General features: G+C 42.8%; 2 protein-coding genes across 2 annotated transcripts in view; both read left to right on the plus strand.

Moving 5' to 3' along the window:
- LOC147330822 (uncharacterized) overlaps positions 1–14,537 on the plus strand; it is a 36,258-nt gene extending 21,721 nt beyond the window's left edge. Inside the window, exons 8-10 of the mRNA XM_086294074.1 lie at positions 46–1,359; positions 1,501–12,473; positions 14,477–14,537. Of these exons, the coding sequence (XP_086150200.1) occupies positions 46–1,359; positions 1,501–12,473; positions 14,477–14,537 (12,348 nt within the window). The remainder of the gene's footprint in view (positions 1–45; positions 1,360–1,500; positions 12,474–14,476) is intronic.
- A 6,344-nt stretch (positions 14,538–20,881) lies between these two features.
- On the plus strand, positions 20,882–23,460 carry LOC147330823 (uncharacterized). Its single transcript, XM_086294239.1, has 8 exons — positions 20,882–21,454; positions 21,629–21,747; positions 21,896–21,960; positions 22,064–22,266; positions 22,395–22,560; positions 22,779–22,943; positions 23,056–23,126; positions 23,264–23,460. Exons 1-8 carry the CDS (start codon positions 20,959–20,961, stop codon positions 23,311–23,313), a joined length of 1,335 nt encoding a protein of 444 aa, XP_086150365.1. The 5' UTR covers positions 20,882–20,958; the 3' UTR covers positions 23,314–23,460.
- Positions 23,461–24,147: the final 687 nt, after the last annotated feature.

Consider the following 24,147-nt stretch of genomic DNA (forward strand, 5'->3'; position numbering starts at 1 on the left):
ACAAACATGGACCATTCCACAACAACTTCAGAGACTTCCTCCAGTTCGCCTTCCACAGTCACTTCAGAAAGCACTAGTTTTACTCCAACATCCCCAGAACAAAGTACTCAAACAGCTGTAACAGGCACTAGTACAACAGAGAACAAAGCAACAACTCTTGAGACTTCTGAGACAATGACATCCGCACACCCTCAATCACCAACAACTTCTATTACAGCAATGGCCCAAACAGGAACAACACAGTCTACAGAGTCTGTCCCACCAGTCACCACCAATGAAATTACTCTAACTACCAACATGGACCATTCCACAACAACTTCAGAGACTTCCTCCAGTTCGCCTTCCACAGTCACTTCAGAAAGCACTAGTTTTACTCCAACATCCCCAGAACAAAGTACTCAAACAGCTGTAACAGGCACTAGTACAACAGAGAACAAAGCAACAACTCTTGAGACTTCTGAGACAATGACATCCGCACACCCTCAATCACCAACAACTTCTATTACAACAATGGCCCAAACAGGAACAACACAGTCTACAGAGTCTGTCCCACCAGTCACAACCAATGAAATTACTCTAACTACCAACATGGACCATTCCACAACAACTTCAGAGACTTCCTCCAGTTCGCCTTCCACAGTCACTTCAGAAAGCACTAGTTCTACTCCAACATCCCCAGAACAAAGTACTCAAACAGCTGTAACAGGCACTGGTACAACAGAGAACAAAGCAACAACTCTTGAGACTTCTGAGACAACGACATCCGCACACCCTGAATCACCAACAACTTCTATTACAACAATGGCCCAAACAGGAACAACACAGTCTACAGAGTCTGTCCCACCAGTCACAACCAATGAAATTACTCTAACTACCAACATGGACCATTCCACAACAACTTCAGAGACTTCCTCCAGTTCGCCTTCCACAGTCACTTCAGAAAGCACTAGTTTTACTCCAACATCCCCAGAACAAAGTACTCAAACAGCTGTAACAGGCACTAGTACAACAAAGAACAAAGCAACAACTCTTGAGACTTCTGAGACAATGACATCCGCACACCCTCCATCACCAACAACTTCTATTACAACAATGGCCCAAACAGGAACAACACAGTCTACAGAGTCTGTCCCACCAGTCACAACCAATGAAATTACTCTAACTACCAACATGGACCATTCCACAACAACTTCAGAGACTTCCTCCAGTTCGCCTTCCACAGTCACTTCAGAAAGCACTAGTTTTACTCCAACATCCCCAGAACAAAGTACTCAAACAGCTGTAACAGGCACTAGTACAACAGAGAACAAAGCAACAACTCTTGAGACTTCTGAGACAATGACATCCGCACACCCTGAATCACCAACAACTTCTCTTACAACAATGGCCCAAACAGGAACAACACAGTCTACAGAGTCTGTCCCACCAGTCACAACCAATGAAATTACTTTAACTACCAACATGGACCATTCCACAACAACTTCAGAGACTTCCTCCAGTTCGCCTTCCACAGTCACTTCAGAAAGCACTAGTTTTACTCCAACATCCCCAGAACAAAGTACTCAAACAGCTGTAACAGGCACTAGTACAACAGAGAACAAAGCAACAACTCTTGAGACTTCTGCGACAATGACTTCAGCACACCCTCAATCACCAACAACTTCTATTACAACAATGACCCAAACAGGAACAACACAGTCTACAGAGTCTGTCACACCAGTCACCACCAATGAAATTACTCTAACTACAAACATGGACCATTCCACAACAACTTCAGAGACTTCCTCCAGTTCGCCTTCCACAGTCACTTCAGAAAGCACTAGTTTTACTCCAACATCCCCAGAACAAAGTACTCAAACAGCTGTAACAGGCACTAGTACAACAGAGAACAAAGCAACAACTCTTGAGACTGCTGCGACAATGACATCCGCACACCCTCAATCACCAACAACTTCTATTACAGCAATGGCACAAACAGGAACAACACAGTCTACAGAGTCTGTCCCACCACTCACCACCAATGAAATTACTCTAACTACCAACATGGACCATTCCACAACAACTTCAGAGACTTCCTCCAGTTCGCCTTCCACAGTCACTTCAGAAAGCACTAGTTTTACTCCAACATCCCCAGAACAAAGTACTCAAACAGCTGTAACAGGCACTAGTACAACAGAGAACAAAGCAACAACTCTTGAGACTTCTGAGACAATGACATCCGCACACCCTCAATCACCAACAACTTCTATTACAACAATGGCCCAAACAGGAACAACACAGTCTACAGAGTCTGTCCCACCAGTCACAACCAATGAAATTACTCTAACTACCAACATGGACCATTCCACAACAACTTCAGAGACTTCCTCCAGTTCGCCTTCCACAGTCACTTCAGAAAGCACTAGTTCTACTCCAACATCCCCAGAACAAAGTACTCAAACAGCTGTAACAGGCACTGGTACAACAGAGAACAAAGCAACAACTCTTGAGACTTCTGAGACAACGACATCCGCACACCCTGAATCACCAACAACTTCTATTACAACAATGGCCCAAACAGGAACAACACAGTCTACAGAGTCTGTCCCACCAGTCACAACCAATGAAATTACTCTAACTACCAACATGGACCATTCCACAACAACTTCAGAGACTTCCTCCAGTTCGCCTTCCACAGTCACTTCAGAAAGCACTAGTTTTACTCCAACATCCCCAGAACAAAGTACTCAACCAGCTGTAACAGGCACTAGTACAACAAAGAACAAAGCAACAACTCTTGAGACTTCTGAGACAATGACATCCGCACACCCTCCATCACCAACAACTTCTATTACAACAATGGCCCAAACAGGAACAACACAGTCTACAGAGTCTGTCCCACCAGTCACAACCAATGAAATTACTCTAACTACCAACATGGACCATTCCACAACAACTTCAGAGACTTCCTCCAGTTCGCCTTCCACAGTCACTTCAGAAAGCACTAGTTTTACTCCAACATCCCCAGAACAAAGTACTCAAACAGCTGTAACAGGCACTAGTACAACAGAGAACAAAGCAACAACTCTTGAGACTTCTGCGACAATGACATCCGCACACCCTGAATCACCAACAACTTCTATTACAACAATGACCCAAACAGGAACAACACAGTCTACAGAGTCTGTCACACCAGTCACCACCAATGAAATTACTCTAACTACAAACATGGACCATTCCACAACAACTTCAGAGACTTCCTCCAGTTCGCCTTCCACAGTCACTTCAGAAAGCACTAGTTTTACTCCAACATCCCCAGAACAAAGTACTCAAACAGCTGTAACAGGCACTAGTACAACAGAGAACAAAGCAACAACTCTTGAGACTTCTGAGACAATGACATCCGCACACCCTCAATCACCAACAACTTCTATTACAGCAATGGCCCAAACAGGAACAACACAGTCTACAGAGTCTGTCCCACCAGTCACCACCAATGAAATTACTCTAACTACCAACATGGACCATTCCACAACAACTTCAGAGACTTCCTCCAGTTCGCCTTCCACAGTCACTTCAGAAAGCACTAGTTTTACTCCAACATCCCCAGAACAAAGTACTCAAACAGCTGTAACAGGCACTAGTACAACAGAGAACAAAGCAACAACTCTTGAGACTTCTGAGACAATGACATCCGCACACCCTCAATCACCAACAACTTCTATTACAACAATGGCCCAAACAGGAACAACACAGTCTACAGAGTCTGTCCCACCAGTCACAACCAATGAAATTACTCTAACTACCAACATGGACCATTCCACAACAACTTCAGAGACTTCCTCCAGTTCGCCTTCCACAGTCACTTCAGAAAGCACTAGTTCTACTCCAACATCCCCAGAACAAAGTACTCAAACAGCTGTAACAGGCACTGGTACAACAGAGAACAAAGCAACAACTCTTGAGACTTCTGAGACAACGACATCCGCACACCCTGAATCACCAACAACTTCTATTACAACAATGGCCCAAACAGGAACAACACAGTCTACAGAGTCTGTCCCACCAGTCACAACCAATGAAATTACTCTAACTACCAACATGGACCATTCCACAACAACTTCAGAGACTTCCTCCAGTTCGCCTTCCACAGTCACTTCAGAAAGCACTAGTTTTACTCCAACATCCCCAGAACAAAGTACTCAAACAGCTGTAACAGGCACTAGTACAACAAAGAACAAAGCAACAACTCTTGAGACTTCTGAGACAATGACATCCGCACACCCTCAATCACCAACAACTTCTATTACAACAATGGCCCAAACAGGAACAACACAGTCTACAGAGTCTGTCCCACCATTCACAACTAATGAAATTACTCTAACTACCAACATGGACCATTCCACAACAACTTCAGAGACTTCCTCCAGTTCGCCTTCCACAGTCACTTCAGAAAGCACTAGTTTTACTCCAACATCCCCAGAACAAAGTACTCAACCAGCTGTAACAGGCACTAGTACAACAAAGAACAAAGCAACAACTCTTGAGACTTCTGAGACAATGACATCCGCACACCCTCCATCACCAACAACTTCTATTACAACAATGGCCCAAACAGGAACAACACAGTCTACAGAGTCTGTCCCACCAGTCACAACCAATGAAATTACTCTAACTACCAACATGGACCATTCCACAACAACTTCAGAGACTTCCTCCAGTTCGCCTTCCACAGTCACTTCAGAAAGCACTAGTTTTACTCCAACATCCCCAGAACAAAGTACTCAAACAGCTGTAACAGGCACTAGTACAACAGAGAACAAAGCAACAACTCTTGAGACTTCTGAGACAATGACATCCGCACACCCTCAATCACCAACAACTTCTCTTACAACAATGGCCCAAACAGGAACAACACAGTCTACAGAGTCTGTCCCACCAGTCACAACCAATGAAATTACTTTAACTACCAACATGGACCATTCCACAACAACTTCAGAGACTTCCTCCAGTTCGCCTTCCACAGTCACTTCAGAAAGCACTAGTTTTACTCCAACATCCCCAGAACAAAGTACTCAAACAGCTGTAACAGGCACTAGTACAACAGAGAACAAAGCAACAACTCTTGAGACTTCTGCGACAATGACTTCAGCACACCCTCAATCACCAACAACTTCTATTACAACAATGACCCAAACAGGAACAACACAGTCTACAGAGTCTGTCACACCAGTCACCACCAATGAAATTACTCTAACTACAAACATGGACCATTCCACAACAACTTCAGAGACTTCCTCCAGTTCGCCTTCCACAGTCACTTCAGAAAGCACTAGTTTTACTCCAACATCCCCAGAACAAAGTACTCAAACAGCTGTAACAGGCACTAGTACAACAGAGAACAAAGCAACAACTCTTGAGACTTCTGCGACAATGACATCCGCACACCCTGAATCACCAACAACTTCTATTACAACAATGACCCAAACAGGAACAACACAGTCTACAGAGTCTGTCCCACCAGTCACCACCAATGAAATTACTCTAACTACCAACATGGACCATTCCACAACAACTTCAGAGACTTCCTCCAGTTCGCCTTCCACAGTCACTTCAGAAAGCACTAGTTTTACTCCAACATCCTCAGAACAAAGTACTCAAACAGCTGTAACAGGCACTAGTACAACAGAAAACAAAGCAACAACTCTTGAGACTGCTGCGACAATGACATCCGCACACCCTCAATCACCAACAACTTCTATTACAGCAATGGCACAAACAGGAACAACACAGTCTACAGAGTCTGTCCCACCACTCACCACCAATGAAATTACTCTAACTACCAACATGGACCATTCCACAACAACTTCAGAGACTTCCTCCAGTTCGCCTTCCACAGTCACTTCAGAAAGCACTAGTTTTACTCCAACATCCCCAGAACAAAGTACTCAAACAGCTGTAACAGGCACTAGTACAACAGAGAACAAAGCAACAACTCTTGAGACTTCTGCGACAATGACATCAGCACACCCTGAATCACCAACAACTTCTATTACAACAATGACCCAAACAGGAACAACACAGTCTACAGAGTCTGTCACACCAGTCACCACCAATGAAATTACTCTAACTACAAACATGGACCATTCCACAACAACTTCAGAGACTTCCTCCAGTTCGCCTTCCACAGTCACTTCAGAAAGCACTAGTTTTACTCCAACATCCCCAGAACAAAGTACTCAAACAGCTGTAACAGGCACTAGTACAACAGAGAACAAAGCAACAACTCTTGAGACTTCTGCGACAATGACATCCGCACACCCTGAATCACCAACAACTTCTATTACAACAATGACCCAAACAGGAACAACACAGTCTACAGAGTCTGTCACACCAGTCACCACCAATGAAATTACTCTAACTACAAACATGGACCATTCCACAACAACTTCAGAGACTTCCTCCAGTTCGCCTTCCACAGTCACTTCAGAAAGCACTAGTTTTACTCCAACATCCCCAGAACAAAGTACTCAAACAGCTGTAACAGGCACTAGTACAACAGAGAACAAAGCAACAACTCTTGAGACTTCTGAGACAATGACATCCGCACACCCTCAATCACCAACAACTTCTATTACAGCAATGGCCCAAACAGGAACAACACAGTCTACAGAGTCTGTCCCACCAGTCACCACCAATGAAATTACTATAACTACCAACATGGACCATTCCACAACAACTTCAGAGACTTCCTCCAGTTCGCCTTCCACAGTCACTTCAGAAAGCACTAGTTTTACTCCAACATCCTCAGAACAAAGTACTCAAACAGCTGTAACAGGCACTAGTACAACAGAGAACAAAGCAACAACTCTTGAGACTGCTGCGACAATGACATCCGCACACCCTCAATCACCAACAACTTCTATTACAGCAATGGCACAAACAGGAACAACACAGTCTACAGAGTCTGTCCCACCACTCACCACCAATGAAATTACTCTAACTACCAACATGGACCATTCCACAACAACTTCAGAGACTTCCTCCAGTTCGCCTTCCACAGTCACTTCAGAAAGCACTAGTTTTACTCCAACATCCCCAGAACAAAGTACTCAAACAGCTGTAACAGGCACTAGTACAACAGAGAACAAAGCAACAACTCTTGAGACTTCTGAGACAATGACATCCGCACACCCTCAATCACCAACAACTTCTATTACAACAATGGCCCAAACAGGAACAACACAGTCTACAGAGTCTGTCCCACCAGTCACAACCAATGAAATTACTCTAACTACCAACATGGACCATTCCACAACAACTTCAGAGACTTCCTCCAGTTCGCCTTCCACAGTCACTTCAGAAAGCACTAGTTCTACTCCAACATCCCCAGAACAAAGTACTCAAACAGCTGTAACAGGCACTGGTACAACAGAGAACAAAGCAACAACTCTTGAGACTTCTGAGACAACGACATCCGCACACCCTGAATCACCAACAACTTCTATTACAACAATGGCCCAAACAGGAACAACACAGTCTACAGAGTCTGTCCCACCAGTCACAACCAATGAAATTACTCTAACTACCAACATGGACCATTCCACAACAACTTCAGAGACTTCCTCCAGTTCGCCTTCCACAGTCACTTCAGAAAGCACTAGTTTTACTCCAACATCCCCAGAACAAAGTACTCAAACAGCTGTAACAGGCACTAGTACAACAAAGAACAAAGCAACAACTCTTGAGACTTCTGAGACAATGACATCCGCACACCCTCAATCACCAACAACTTCTATTACAACAATGGCCCAAACAGGAACAACACAGTCTACAGAGTCTGTCCCACCATTCACAACCAATGAAATTACTCTAACTACCAACATGGACCATTCCACAACAACTTCAGAGACTTCCTCCAGTTCGCCTTCCACAGTCACTTCAGAAAGCACTAGTTTTACTCCAACATCCCCAGAACAAAGTACTCAACCAGCTGTAACAGGCACTAGTACAACAAAGAACAAAGCAACAACTCTTGAGACTTCTGAGACAATGACATCCGCACACCCTCCATCACCAACAACTTCTATTACAACAATGGCCCAAACAGGAACAACACAGTCTACAGAGTCTGTCCCACCAGTCACAACCAATGAAATTACTCTAACTACCAACATGGACCATTCCACAACAACTTCAGAGACTTCCTCCAGTTCGCCTTCCACAGTCACTTCAGAAAGCACTAGTTTTACTCCAACATCCCCAGAACAAAGTACTCAAACAGCTGTAACAGGCACTAGTACAACAGAGAACAAAGCAACAACTCTTGAGACTTCTGAGACAATGACATCCGCACACCCTCAATCACCAACAACTTCTCTTACAACAATGGCCCAAACAGGAACAACACAGTCTACAGAGTCTGTCCCACCAGTCACAACCAATGAAATTACTTTAACTACCAACATGGACCATTCCACAACAACTTCAGAGACTTCCTCCAGTTCGCCTTCCACAGTCACTTCAGAAAGCACTAGTTTTACTCCAACATCCCCAGAACAAAGTACTCAAACAGCTGTAACAGGTACTGGTACAACAGAGAACAAAGCAACAACTCTTGAGACTTCTGAGACAACGACATCCGCACACCCTCAATCACCAACAACTTCTATTACAACAATGGCCCAAACAGGAACAACACAGTCTACAGAGTCTGTCCCACCAGTCACAACCAATGAAATTACTCTAACTACCAACATGGACCATTCCACAACAACTTCAGAGACTTCCTCCAGTTCGCCTTCCACAGTCACTTCAGAAAGCACTAGTTTTACTCCAACATCCCCAGAACAAAGTACTCAAACAGCTGTAACAGGCACTAGTACAACAGAGAACAAAGCAACAACTCTTGAGACTTCTGAGACAATGACATCCGCACACCCTCAATCACCAACAACTTCTATTACAGCAATGGCCCAAACAGGAACAACACAGTCTACAGAGTCTGTCCCACCAGTCACAACCAATGAAATTACTCTAACTACCAACATGGACCATTCCACAACAACTTCAGAGACTTCCTCCAGTTCGCCTTCCACAGTCACTTCAGAAAGCACTAGTTCTACTCCAACATCCCCAGAACAAAGTACTCAAACAGCTGTAACAGGCACTGGTACAACAGAGAACAAAGCAACAACTCTTGAGACTTCTGAGACAACGACATCCGCACACCCTGAATCACCAACAACTTCTATTACAACAATGGCCCAAACAGGAACAACACAGTCTACAGAGTCTGTCCCACCAGTCACAACCAATGAAATTACTCTAACTACCAACATGGACCATTCCACAACAACTTCAGAGACTTCCTCCAGTTCGCCTTCCACAGTCACTTCAGAAAGCACTAGTTTTACTCCAACATCCCCAGAACAAAGTACTCAAACAGCTGTAACAGGCACTAGTACAACAGAGAACAAAGCAACAACTCTTGAGACTTCTGAGACAATGACATCCGCACACCCTCAATCACCAACAACTTCTCTTACAACAATGGCCCAAACAGGAACAACACAGTCTACAGAGTCTGTCCCACCAGTCACAACCAATGAAATTACTTTAACTACCAACATGGACCATTCCACAACAACTTCAGAGACTTCCTCCAGTTCGCCTTCCACAGTCACTTCAGAAAGCACTAGTTTTACTCCAACATCCCCAGAACAAAGTACTCAAACAGCTGTAACAGGTACTGGTACAACAGAGAACAAAGCAACAACTCTTGAGACTTCTGAGACAACGACATCCGCACACCCTGAATCACCAACAACTTCTATTACAACAATGGCCCAAACAGGAACAACACAGTCTACAGAGTCTGTCCCACCAGTCACCACCAATGAAATTACTCTAACTACCAACATGGACCATTCCACAACAACTTCAGAGACTTCCTCCAGTTCGCCTTCCACAGTCACTTCAGAAAGCACTAGTTTTACTCCAACATCCCCAGAACAAAGTACTCAAACAGCTGTAACAGGCACTAGTACAACAGAGAACAAAGCAACAACTCTTGAGACTTCTGCGACAATGACATCCGCACACCCTCAATCACCAACCACTTCTATTACAACAATGGCCCAAACAGGAACAACACAGTCTACAGTCTCTTTCCCACCATTCACAACCAATGAAATTACTCTAACTACCAACATGGACCATTCCACAACAACTTCAGAGACTTCCTCCAGTTCGCCTTCCACAGTCACTTCAGAAAGCACTAGTTTTACTCCAACATCCCCAGAACAAAGTACTCAAACAGCTGTAACAGGCACTAGTACAACAGAGAATAAAGCAACAACTCTTGAGACTTCTGAGATAATGACATCCACACACCCTCAATCATCAACAACTTCTATTACAGCAATGGCCCAAACAGGAACAACACAGTCTACAGAGTCTGTCCCACCAGTCACCACCAATGAAATTACTATAACTACCAACATGGACCATTCCACAACAACTTCAGAGACTTCCTTCAGTTCGCCTTCCACAGTCACTTCAGAAAGCACTAGTTTTACTCCAACATCCCCAGAACAAAGTACTCAAACAGCTGTAACAGGCACTGGTACAACAGAGAACAATGCAACAACTCTTGAGACTTCTGAGACAACAACATCCGCACACCCTCAATCACCAACAACTTCTATTACAGCAATGGCCCAAACAGGAACAACACAGTCTACAGAGTCTGTCCCACCAGTCACCACCAATGAAATTACACTAACTACCAACATGGACCATTCCACAACAACTTCAGAGACTTCCTCCAGTTCGCCTTCCACAGTCACTTCAGAAAGCACTAGTTTTACTCCAACATCCCCAGAACAAAGTACTCAAACAGCTGTAACAGGCACTAGTACAACAGAGAACAAAGCAACAACTCTTGAGACTTCTGAGACAATGACATCCGCACACCCTCAATCACCAACAACTTCTATTACAGCAATGGCACAAACAGGAACAACACAGTCTACAGAGTCTGTCCCACCAGTCACCAACAATGAAATTACTCTAACTACCAACATGGACCATTCCACAACAACTTCAGAGACTTCCTCCAGTTCGCCTTCCACAGTCACTTCAGAAAGCACTAGTTTTACTCCAACATCCCCAGAACAAAGTACTCAAACAGCTGTAACAGGCACTGGTACAATAGAGAACAAAGCAACAACTCTTGAGACTTCTGCGACAATGACATCCGCACACCCTGAATCACCAACAACTTCTATTACAACAATGGCCCAAACAGGAACAACACAGTCTACAGAGTCTGTCCCACCAGTCACCAACAATGAAATTACTCTAACTACCAACATGGACCATTCCACAACAACTTCAGAGACTTCCTCCAGTTCGCCTTCCACAGTCACTTCAGAAAGCACTAGTTTTACTCCAACATCCCCAGAACAAAGTACTCAAACAGCTGTAACAGGCACTAGTACAACAGAGAACAAAGCAACAACTCTTGAGACTGCTGCGACAATGACATCCGCACACCCTCAATCACCAACAACTTCTATTACAGCAATGGCACAAACAGGAACAACACAGTCTACAGAGTCTGTCCCACCAGTCACAACCAATGAAATTACTTTAACTACCAACATGGACCATTCCACAACAACTTCAGAGACTTCCTCCAGTTCGCCTTCCACAGTCACTTCAGAAAGCACTAGTTTTACTCCAACATCCCCAGAACAAAGTACTCAAACAGCTGTAACAGGCACTGGTACAACAGAGAACAATGCAACAACTCTTGAGACTTCTGAGACAACGACATCCGCACACCCTCAATCACCAACAACTTCTATTACAGCAATGGCCCAAACAGGAACAACACAGTCTACAGAGTCTGTCCCACCAGTCACCACCAATGAAATTACTCTAACTACCAACATGGACCATTCCACAACAACTTCAGAGACTTCCTCCAGTTCGCCTTCCACAGTCACTTCAGAAAGCACTAGTTTTACTCCAACATCCTCAGAACAAAGTACTCAAACAGCTGTAACAGGCACTAGTACAACAGAGAACAAAGCAACAACTCTTGAGACTGCTGCGACAATGACATCCGCACACCCTCAATCACCAACAACTTCTATTACAGCAATGGCACAAACAGGAACAACACAGTCTACAGAGTCTGTCCCACCAGTCACCAACAATGAAATTACTCTAACTACCAACATGGACCATTCCACAACAACTTCAGAGACTTCCTCCAGTTCGCCTTCCACAGTCACTTCAGAAAGCACTAGTTTTACTCCAACATCCCCAGAACAAAGTACTCAAACAGCTGTAACAGGCACTAGTACAACAGAGAACAAAGCAACAACTCTTGAGACTTCTGAGACAATGACATCCGCACACCCTCAATCACCAACAACTTCTATTACAGCAATGGCACAAACAGGAACAACACAGTCTACAGAGTCTGTCCCACCAGTCACAACCAATGAAATTACTCTAACTACCAACATGGACCATTCCACAATAACTTCAGAGACTTCCTCCAGTTCGCCTTCCACAGTCACTTCAGAAAGCACTAGTTTTACTCCAACATCCCCAGAACAAAGTACTCAAACAGCTGTAACAGGCACTGGTACAACAGAGAACAAAGCAACAACTCTTGAGACTTCTGCGACAATGACATCCGCACACCCTGAATCACCAACAACTTCTATTACAACAATGGCCCAAACAGGAACAACACAGTCTACAGAGTCTGTCCCACCAGTCACCACCAATGAAATTACTCTAACTACCAACATGGACCATTCCACAACAACTTCAGAGACTTCCTCCAGTTCGCCTTCCACAGTCACTTCAGAAAGCACTAGTTTTACTCCAACATCCCCAGAACAAAGTACTCAAACAGCTGTAACAGGCACTAGTACAACAGAGAACAAAGGAACAACTCTTGAGACTTCTGAGACAATGACATCCGCACACCCTCAATCACCAACAACTTCTATTACAGCAATGGCACAAACAGGAACAACACAGTCTACAGAGTCTGTCCCACCAGTCACCAACAATGAAATTACTCTAACTACCAACATGGACCATTCCACAACAACTTCAGAGACTTCCTTCAGTTCGCCTTCCACAGTCACTTCAGAAAGCACTAGTTTTACTCCAACATCCCCAGAACAAAGTACTCAAACAGCTGTAACAGGCACTGGTACAACAGAGAACAATGCAACAACTCTTGAGACTTCTGAGACAACAACATCCGCACACCCTCAATCACCAACAACTTCTATTACAGCAATGGCACAAACAGGAACAACACAGTCTACAGAGTCTGTCCCACCAGTCACCACCAATGAAATTACACTAACTACCAACATGGACCATTCCACAACAACTTCAGAGACTTCCTCCAGTTCGCCTTCCACAGTCACTTCAGAAAGCACTAGTTTTACTCCAACATCCCCAGAACAAAGTACTCAAACAGCTGTAACAGGCACTAGTACAACAGAGAACAAAGCAACAACTCTTGAGACTTCTGAGACAATGACATCCGCACACCCTCAATCACCAACAACTTCTATTACAGCAATGGCACAAACAGGAACAACACAGTCTACAGAGTCTGTCCCACCAGTCACCAACAATGAAATTACTCTAACTACCAACATGGACCATTCCACAACAACTTCAGAGACTTCCTCCAGTTCGCCTTCCACAGTCACTTCAGAAAGCACTAGTTTTACTCCAACATCCCCAGAACAAAGTACTCAAACAGCTGTAACAGGCACTGGTACAACAGAGAACAAAGCAACAACTCTTGAGACTTCTGCGACAATGACATCCGCACACCCTGAATCACCAACAACTTCTATTACAACAATGGCCCAAACAGGAACAACACAGTCTACAGAGTCTGTCCCACCAGTCACCAACAATGAAATTACTCTAACTACCAACATGGACCATTCCACAACAACTTCAGAGACTTCCTCCAGTTCGCCTTCCACAGTCACTTCAGAAAGCACTAGTTTTACTCCAACATCCCCAGAACAAAGTACTCAAACAGCTGTAACAGGCACTAGTACAACAGAGAACAAAGCAACAACTCTTGAGACTGCTGCGACAATGACATCCGCACACCCTCAATCACCAACAACTTCTATTACAGCAATGGCACAAACAGGAACAACACAGTCTACAGAGTCTGTCCCACCAGTCACAACCAATGAAATTACTCTAACTACCAACATGGACCATTCCACAACAACTTCAGAGACTTCCTCCAGTTCGCCTTCCACAGTCACTTCAGAAAGCACTAGTTTTACTCCAACATCCCCAGAACAAAGTACTCAAACAGCTGTAACAGGCACTGGTACAACAGAGAACAAAGCAACAACTCTTGAGACTGCTGCGACAATGACATCCGCACACCCTCAATCACCAACAACTTCTATTACAGCAATGGCACAAACAGGAACAACACAGTCTACAGAGTCTGTCCCACCACTCACCACCAATGAAATTACTCTAACTACCAACATGGACCATTCCACAACAACTTCAGAGACTTCCTCCAGTTCGCCTTCCACAGTCACTTCAGAAAGCACTAGTTTTACTCCAACATCCCCAGAACAAAGTACTCAAACAGCTGTAACAGGCACTAGTACAACAGAGAACAAAGCAACAACTCTTGAGACTTCTGCGACAATGACATCCGCACACCCTCAATCACCAACAACTTCTATTACAGCAATGGCCCAAACAGGAACAACACAGTCTACAGAGTCTGTCCCACCACTCACCACCAATGAAATTACTCTAACTACCAACATGGACCATTCCACAACAACTTCAGAGACTTCCTCCAGTTCGCCTTCCACAGTCACTTCAGAAAGCACTAGTTTTACTCCAACATCCCCAGAACAAAGTACTCAAACAGCTGTAACAGGCACTGGTACAACAGAGAACAAAGCAACAACTCTTGAGACTTCTGCGACAATGACATCCGCACACCCTGAATCACCAACAACTTCTATTACAACAATGGCCCAAACAGGAACAACACAGTCTACAGAGTCTGTCCCACCAGTCACCACCAATGAAATTACTCTAACTACCAACATGGACCATTCCACAACAACTTCAGAGACTTCCTCCAGTTCGCCTTCCACAGTCACTTCAGAAAGCACTAGTTTTACTCCAACATCCCCAGAACAAAGTACTCAAACAGCTGTAACAGGCACTAGTACAACGGAGAACAAAGCAACAACTCTTGAGACTTCTGAGACAATGACATCCGCACACCCTCAATCACCAACAACTTCTATTACAGCAATGGCACAAACAGGAACAACACAGTCTACAGAGTCTGTCCCACCAGTCACCAACAATGAAATTACTCTAACTACCAACATGGACCATTCCACAACAACTTCAGAGACTTCCTCCAGTTCGCCTTCCACAGTCACTTCAGAAAGCACTAGTTTTACTCCAACATCCCCAGAACAAAGTACTCAAACAGCTGTAACAGGCACTAGTACAACAGAGAACAAAGCAACAACTCTTGAGACTGCTGCGACAATGACATCCGCACACCCTCAATCACCAACAACTTCTATTACAGCAATGGCACAAACAGGAACAACACAGTCTACAGAGTCTGTCCCACCAGTCACCAACAATGAAATTACTCTAACTACCAACATGGACCATTCCACAACAACTTCAGAGACTTCCTCCAGTTCGCCTTCCACAGTCACTTCAGAAAGCACTAGTTTTACTCCAACATCCCCAGAACAAAGTACTCAAACAGCTGTAACAGGCACTAGTACAACAGAGAACAAAGCAACAACTCTTGAGACTGCTGCGACAATGACATCCGCACACCCTCAATCACCAACAACTTCTATTACAGCAATGGCACAAACAGGAACAACACAGTCTACAGAGTCTGTCCCACCAGTCACCAACAATGAAATTACTCTAACTACCAACATGGACCATTCCACAACAACTTCAGAGACTTCCTCCAGTTCGCCTTCCACAGTCACTTCAGAAAGCACTAGTTTTACTCCAACATCCCCAGAACAAAGTACTCAAACAGCTGTAACAGGCACTAGTACAACAGAGAACAAAGCAACAACTCTTGAGACTTCTGAGACAATGACATCCGCACACCCTCAATCACCAACAACTTCTATTACAGCAATGGCACAAACAGGAACGACACAGTCTACAGAGTCTGTCCCACCAGTCACAACCAATGAAATTACTCTAACTACCAACATGGACCATTCCACAACAACTTCAGAGACTTCCTCCAGTTCGCCTTCCACAGTCACTTCAGAAAGCACTAGTTCTACTCCAACATCCCCAGAACAAAGTACTCAAACAGCTGTAACAGGCACTGGTACAACAGAGAACAAAGCAACAACTCTTGAGACTTCTGAGACAACGACATCCGCACACCCTCAATCACCAACAACTTCTATTACAACAATGGCCCAAACAGGAACAACACAGTCTACAGAGTCTGTCCCACCAGTCACAACCAATGAAATTACTCTAACTACCAACATGGACCATTCCACAACAACTTCAGAGACTTCCTCCAGTTCGCCTTCCACAGTCACTTCAGAAAGCACTAGTTTTACTCCAACATCCCCAGAACAAAGTACTCAAACAGCTGTAACAGGCACTAGTACAACAGAGAACAAAGCAACAACTCTTGAGACTTCTGAGACAATGACATCCGCACACCCTCAATCACCAACAACTTCTCTTACAACAATGGCCCAAACAGGAACAACACAGTCTACAGAGTCTGTCCCACCAGTCACAACCAATGAAATTACTTTAACTACCAACATGGACCATTCCACAACAACTTCAGAGACTTCCTCCAGTTCGCCTTCCACAGTCACTTCAGAAAGCACTAGTTTTACTCCAACATCCCCAGAACAAAGTACTCAAACAGCTGTAACAGGTACTGGTACAACAGAGAACAAAGCAACAACTCTTGAGACTTCTGAGACAACGACATCCGCACACCCTGAATCACCAACAACTTCTATTACAACAATGGCCCAAACAGGAACAACACAGTCTACAGAGTCTGTCCCACCAGTCACCACCAATGAAATTACTCTAACTACCAACATGGACCATTCCACAACAACTTCAGAGACTTCCTCCAGTTCGCCTTCCACAGTCACTTCAGAAAGCACTAGTTTTACTCCAACATCCCCAGAACAAAGTACTCAAACAGCTGTAACAGGCACTAGTACAACAGAGAACAAAGCAACAACTCTTGAGACTTCTGCGACAATGACATCCGCACACCCTCAATCACCAACCACTTCTATTACAACAATGGCCCAAACAGGAACAACACAGTCTACAGTCTCTTTCCCACCATTCACAACCAATGAAATTACTCTAACTACCAACATGGACCATTCCACAACAACTTCAGAGACTTCCTCCAGTTCGCCTTCCACAGTCACTTCAGAAAGCACTAGTTTTACTCCAACATCCCCAGAACAAAGTACTCAAACAGCTGTAACAGGCACTAGTACAACAGAGAATAAAGCAACAACTCTTGAGACTTCTGAGATAATGACATCCACACACCCTCAATCATCAACAACTTCTATTACAGCAATGGCCCAAACAGGAACAACACAGTCTACAGAGTCTGTCCCACCAGTCACCACCAATGAAATTACTATAACTACCAACATGGACCATTCCACAACAACTTCAGAGACTTCCTTCAGTTCGCCTTCCACAGTCACTTCAGAAAGCACTAGTTTTACTCCAACATCCCCAGAACAAAGTACTCAAACAGCTGTAACAGGCACTGGTACAACAGAGAACAATGCAACAACTCTTGAGACTTCTGAGACAACAACATCCGCACACCCTCAATCACCAACAACTTCTATTACAGCAATGGCCCAAACAGGAACAACACAGTCTACAGAGTCTGTCCCACCAGTCACCACCAATGAAATTACACTAACTACCAACATGGACCATTCCACAACAACTTCAGAGACTTCCTCCAGTTCGCCTTCCACAGTCACTTCAGAAAGCACTAGTTTTACTCCAACATCCCCAGAACAAAGTACTCAAACAGCTGTAACAGGCACTAGTACAACAGAGAACAAAGCAACAACTCTTGAGACTTCTGAGACAATGACATCCGCACACCCTCAATCACCAACAACTTCTATTACAGCAATGGCACAAACAGGAACAACACAGTCTACAGAGTCTGTCCCACCAGTCACCAACAATGAAATTACTCTAACTACCAACATGGACCATTCCACAACAACTTCAGAGACTTCCTCCAGTTCGCCTTCCACAGTCACTTCAGAAAGCACTAGTTTTACTCCAACATCCCCAGAACAAAGTACTCAAACAGCTGTAACAGGCACTGGTACAATAGAGAACAAAGCAACAACTCTTGAGACTTCTGCGACAATGACATCCGCACACCCTGAATCACCAACAACTTCTATTACAACAATGGCCCAAACAGGAACAACACAGTCTACAGAGTCTGTCCCACCAGTCACCAACAATGAAATTACTCTAACTACCAACATGGACCATTCCACAACAACTTCAGAGACTTCCTCCAGTTCGCCTTCCACAGTCACTTCAGAAAGCACTAGTTTTACTCCAACATCCCCAGAACAAAGTACTCAAACAGCTGTAACAGGCACTAGTACAACAGAGAACAAAGCAACAACTCTTGAGACTGCTGCGACAATGACATCCGCACACCCTCAATCACCAACAACTTCTATTACAGCAATGGCACAAACAGGAACAACACAGTCTACAGAGTCTGTCCCACCAGTCACAACCAATGAAATTACTTTAACTACCAACATGGACCATTCCACAACAACTTCAGAGACTTCCTCCAGTTCGCCTTCCACAGTCACTTCAGAAAGCACTAGTTTTACTCCAACATCCCCAGAACAAAGTACTCAAACAGCTGTAACAGGCACTGGTACAACAGAGAACAATGCAACAACTCTTGAGACTTCTGAGACAACGACATCCGCACACCCTCAATCACCAACAACTTCTATTACAGCAATGGCCCAAACAGGAACAACACAGTCTACAGAGTCTGTCCCACCAGTCACCACCAATGAAATTACTCTAACTACCAACATGGACCATTCCACAACAACTTCAGAGACTTCCTCCAGTTCGCCTTCCACAGTCACTTCAGAAAGCACTAGTTTTACTCCAACATCCTCAGAACAAAGTACTCAAACAGCTGTAACAGGCACTAGTACAACAGAGAACAAAGCAACAACTCTTGAGACTGCTGCGACAATGACATCCGCACACCCTCAATCACCAACAACTTCTATTACAGCAATGGCACAAACAGGAACAACACAGTCTACAGAGTCTGTCCCACCAGTCACCAACAATGAAATTACTCTAACTACCAACATGGACCATTCCACAACAACTTCAGAGACTTCCTCCAGTTCGCCTTCCACAGTCACTTCAGAAAGCACTAGTTTTACTCCAACATCCCCAGAACAAAGTACTCAAACAGCTGTAACAGGCACTAGTACAACAGAGAACAAAGCAACAACTCTTGAGACTTCTGAGACAATGACATCCGCACACCCTCAATCACCAACAACTTCTATTACAGCAATGGCACAAACAGGAACAACACAGTCTACAGAGTCTGTCCCACCAGTCACAACCAATGAAATTACTCTAACTACCAACATGGACCATTCCACAATAACTTCAGAGACTTCCTCCAGTTCGCCTTCCACAGTCACTTCAGAAAGCACTAGTTTTACTCCAACATCCCCAGAACAAAGTACTCAAACAGCTGTAACAGGCACTGGTACAACAGAGAACAATGCAACAACTCTTGAGACTTCTGAGACAACGACATCCGCACACCCTCAATCACCAACAACTTCTATTACAGCAATGGCCCAAACAGGAACAACACAGTCTACAGAGTCTGTCCCACCACTCACCACCAATGAAATTACTCTAACTACCAACATGGACCATTCCACAACAACTTCAGAGACTTCCTCCAGTTCGCCTTCCACAGTCACTTCAGAAAGCACTAGTTTTACTCCAACATCCCCAGAACAAAGTACTCAAACAGCTGTAACAGGCACTAGTACAACAGAGAACAAAGCAACAACTCTTGAGACTGCTGCGACAATGACATCCGCACACCCTCAATCACCAACAACTTCTATTACAGCAATGGCACAAACAGGAACAACACAGTCTACAGAGTCTGTCCCACCACTCACCACCAATGAAATTACTCTAACTACCAACATGGACCATTCCACAACAACTTCAGAGACTTCCTCCAGTTCGCCTTCCACAGTCACTTCAGAAAGCACTAGTTTTACTCCAACATCCCCAGAACAAAGTACTCAAACAGCTGTAACAGGCACTGGTACAACAGAGAACAAAGCAACAACTCTTGAGACTTCTGCGACAATGACATCCGCACACCCTGAATCACCAACAACTTCTATTACAACAATGGCCCAAACAGGAACAACACAGTCTACAGTGTCTGTCCCACCATTCACAACCAATGAAATTACTCTAACTACCAACATGGACCATTCCACAACAACTTCAGAGACTTCCTCCAGTTCGCCTTCCACAGTCACTTCAGAAAGCACTAGTTTTACTCCAACATCCCCAGAACAAAGTACTCAAACAGCTGTAACAGGCACTAGTACAACAGAGAACAAAGCAACAACTCTTGAGACTTCTGCGACAATGACATCCGCACACCCTGAATCACCAACAACTTCTATTACAACAATGGCCCAAACAGGAACAACACAGTCTACAGAGTCTCTCCCATCAGTCACCACCAATGAAATTACTCTATCTACCAACATGGACCATTTTACAACAACTGTTTTGGTGACAACTTCAGAGACTTCCTCCAGTTTTCCTTCCACAGTTACTTCAGAAACCACCAGTTTTACGCCAACATACACTGAACAACGTACTCAAGCACTGGTAACAGGCTCTAGTACAACAGAGAACAAAGGAACAACTACTCAGGCTTCTGAGATAATGACAACCGTACTTCCTGACTCACAAGCTACAGTTTTACAACCCAACTCAAGTACTACTGTTCCCAGCCGTACATCTTCTTCTTTCTCCTCTTCAACCACATCTGTGACCTATTTAACTGATACATCCACCAGTGAAACAACAATTGTAGGCTCTGTCACAAATTCTCCTACATCGTCAGCAACAGTTAGTTTTTCTTCATCAATTACTCTCCCCACAAATTTGACATCCTCTTTGACAACAATTGTGTGCCAAGATTTTGCCTATGGAGACTCATGTTCTTATGGAGAAAACAACACTGTCCCAATCATTGGTGAGGTTTTTCATTTCCGTATAGTTTTTCTTAAAAATAATATATTTTCATTACCTTTTACATAAATTGATATTTTGACTTCTTGCGTTATATCTGTGTTTTCTCCCCCACTTTTGCATGTCCAAGGTAAAATGTTGTCATAAATGGCTTTTAAAATCTTTCAATTTTTTGTAGATACTGCACCCGTGCGCAAAGTAAACATTACTTTCAAATTCAACGTCACTTTTATCCAGGCTTTTCTTAATTTAACTTCACCTGAATCACAGATATTCATCAACAAATTAGAAGCACAGGTACAGATAATTTTCTTCATATTCAATATTATGAGTTATTATTTTTAATTAGTATTACAAAGTATTTTGTAATACAAAAAAATATAAAATTATTTAAATCTTTTATCTGAAATGTTGCATAATCCCTTTTGTCCTTTTTTTTTTACAGCTCAGAAGCCTGTGTAGACAAGCAGATCCCCAGGCCTATAAAACAGTTAAAGTAATCAAATTAAGGTAAATTTTCCTTCAACATTTATTAAACTATTTGTTACATTTATTATTACCTTTTAAGAAAGAGATAGCTGTTTTCTCATAACATTTCTGCCATTTTTTGTAGTGAAGGAAGTGTTGTTGCAAAGAGCCTGGCGGAGTATCAGTATCAAAACAATGAAACTCAAATCGAGTTTATTAACACTCATCTTAGTGTGGTTTTGAAGAATATCCTACAAAATGAAAATAACCTCAACAAAATTTCTTTGGCTTTTGGTAATCAAAGTGTGGAGTTAAATGATCTCAGCTTTGAGGCACCTGCCATTACTAGTAAGTGTGTTGTATGTTGTTCTAAATGTAAAGCACAATCAGCCATTCTTTATTCATTTTTCTTAAATTTGTCCTGTTTATTTTACATTATAGTATGTTGAATATATATATGTTTTGAAATCTTGTAGATATCACAGAGTTGAAGCCTTTTATTAACTGCACTCAGTTTGCTAATTACACTGAAGAGATTACTAATGGTCAATGGCAGTGTGTTGGACCATGCAAAAGAAACCCTGATTACTGCAATGGACACGGAGAATGTTTAAATGACATTTACACAGGCCCAGTCTGCAGGTAATAAAATGTCTATCTATCTATCTATCTATCTATCTATCTATCTATCTATCTATCTATCTATCTATCTATCTATCTATCTATCTATCTATCTATCTATCTATCTATCTATCTATCTATCTATCTATCTATCTATCTATCTATCTATCTATCTATCTATCTATCTAGTTTTTTTTGTAAAAACTATTTTTATTAAACCTCTTTTGAATTTTACCCAGGTGCTACGAAACCAGCCTGGAGCAGTTTTATGGTCCACAATGTGACCTTTTCCGCCGAGGTCCAGGTTTCTATGGAGCACTGTTTGGCTCACTCGCAGTAGCGCTCCTGCTCTTCATTATAATCGTCATCGCTGTCATTTTCAAAAGGAGACATACGTATACTCGGTGGGTTATGATGCCTTCTGCGCGTTTTCCTGTAATGTACTCTGGAAAAAAAATCGCTTTTTGTGTTCATTCATTGAGTAAAAACACAAACAAGCATCCTTTTCTTTTTTAGGAAAAGGAGCAACTCTCAGAGGAGAAGATTGTCTTTTCTTGAGGGAGATTTCTTTGACTTCACTGATACACGTATGTCTTACTCTAATTACTATCATATTCAGAGATTTATTATAATAATTATTTATGATTAGTTATTAATAATGCAATAATTATTTTAAACTTTTTCAGCAATGTTTAAAAATATGATTTTTGACTTTGTCTTTCAGGAATTTCCAACTTGGGACTGGCAGGCACTTATAGATCAGAAAACATTTAGAAACTGATATATTCACTATATTATATAAAATTAAGCAATTAGTTACTGTTTTAATCGCTAATAATCTTACTTAAAGATCAGTAAGAACTATCATCTTTTAATTTTAAAACATTTTGAAGTTGTTTTGCTATTTATCATTTATTTATAAGAACTTAAATTTAATGCATATGTTTTTGCACGTATATTATTTTCCACACCAACATATCATGGAGCACCATTTCTCTTTTTATCCTATCTTGACATATCTTTCTCAGCACTGTTCAAATAGTAAAAATAATAATAAATCTCTTTTAACCTGAAGTTTTTGCCTGGAAAATCTACATTTTCTGAATGCACAAACTGAGAAACGCACTGTATCATCTATAGATAATTTTGTTAAATAACAAGTTAATTTTGTCTTTAGTGTTATTAAACAATATGCAATATGGGCTAGCTACTGCTTATACTCTATGATATATCTCTATTGAGCTTGTTACAATTAACATCTAACAGTAGTGAAACACAAAAAATGCTTACTGTAGCATTCAAATACACACATTTGCATATTTGTTAAACATCTGTCCAGTTAAAATGTTACACAGTATCTATGCAATGGTTTTACTGTATCAGATAGGTGCTTCTGTTTTTTGTTCGTTTTTGCTTTTTAAACAGCATCTCTATTTTTATCCATTAAAAAAAAACAAAAAAACTTTGACACCCCAACAAGAAAATAATCCAGACTAGGGCTCTGCAGTCCACAGTCACCTGCCACTAGATGGCATAGATGTGCTTATTTTAAGTGTTTCGCTTTTGAAGAGTCAAAGGAGAAAGAGACACAGACCATGGCCTTTAATG

This window comes from Aulonocara sp. 'chitande type north' Nkhata Bay, linkage group LG5 (assembly GCF_057382095.1).
Source record: "Aulonocara sp. 'chitande type north' Nkhata Bay isolate Kocher_YH1m ecotype deep benthic linkage group LG5, A_spYH_male_GT1.1, whole genome shotgun sequence".
Lineage (NCBI taxonomy): Eukaryota > Metazoa > Chordata > Actinopteri > Cichliformes > Cichlidae > Aulonocara > Aulonocara sp. 'chitande type north' Nkhata Bay.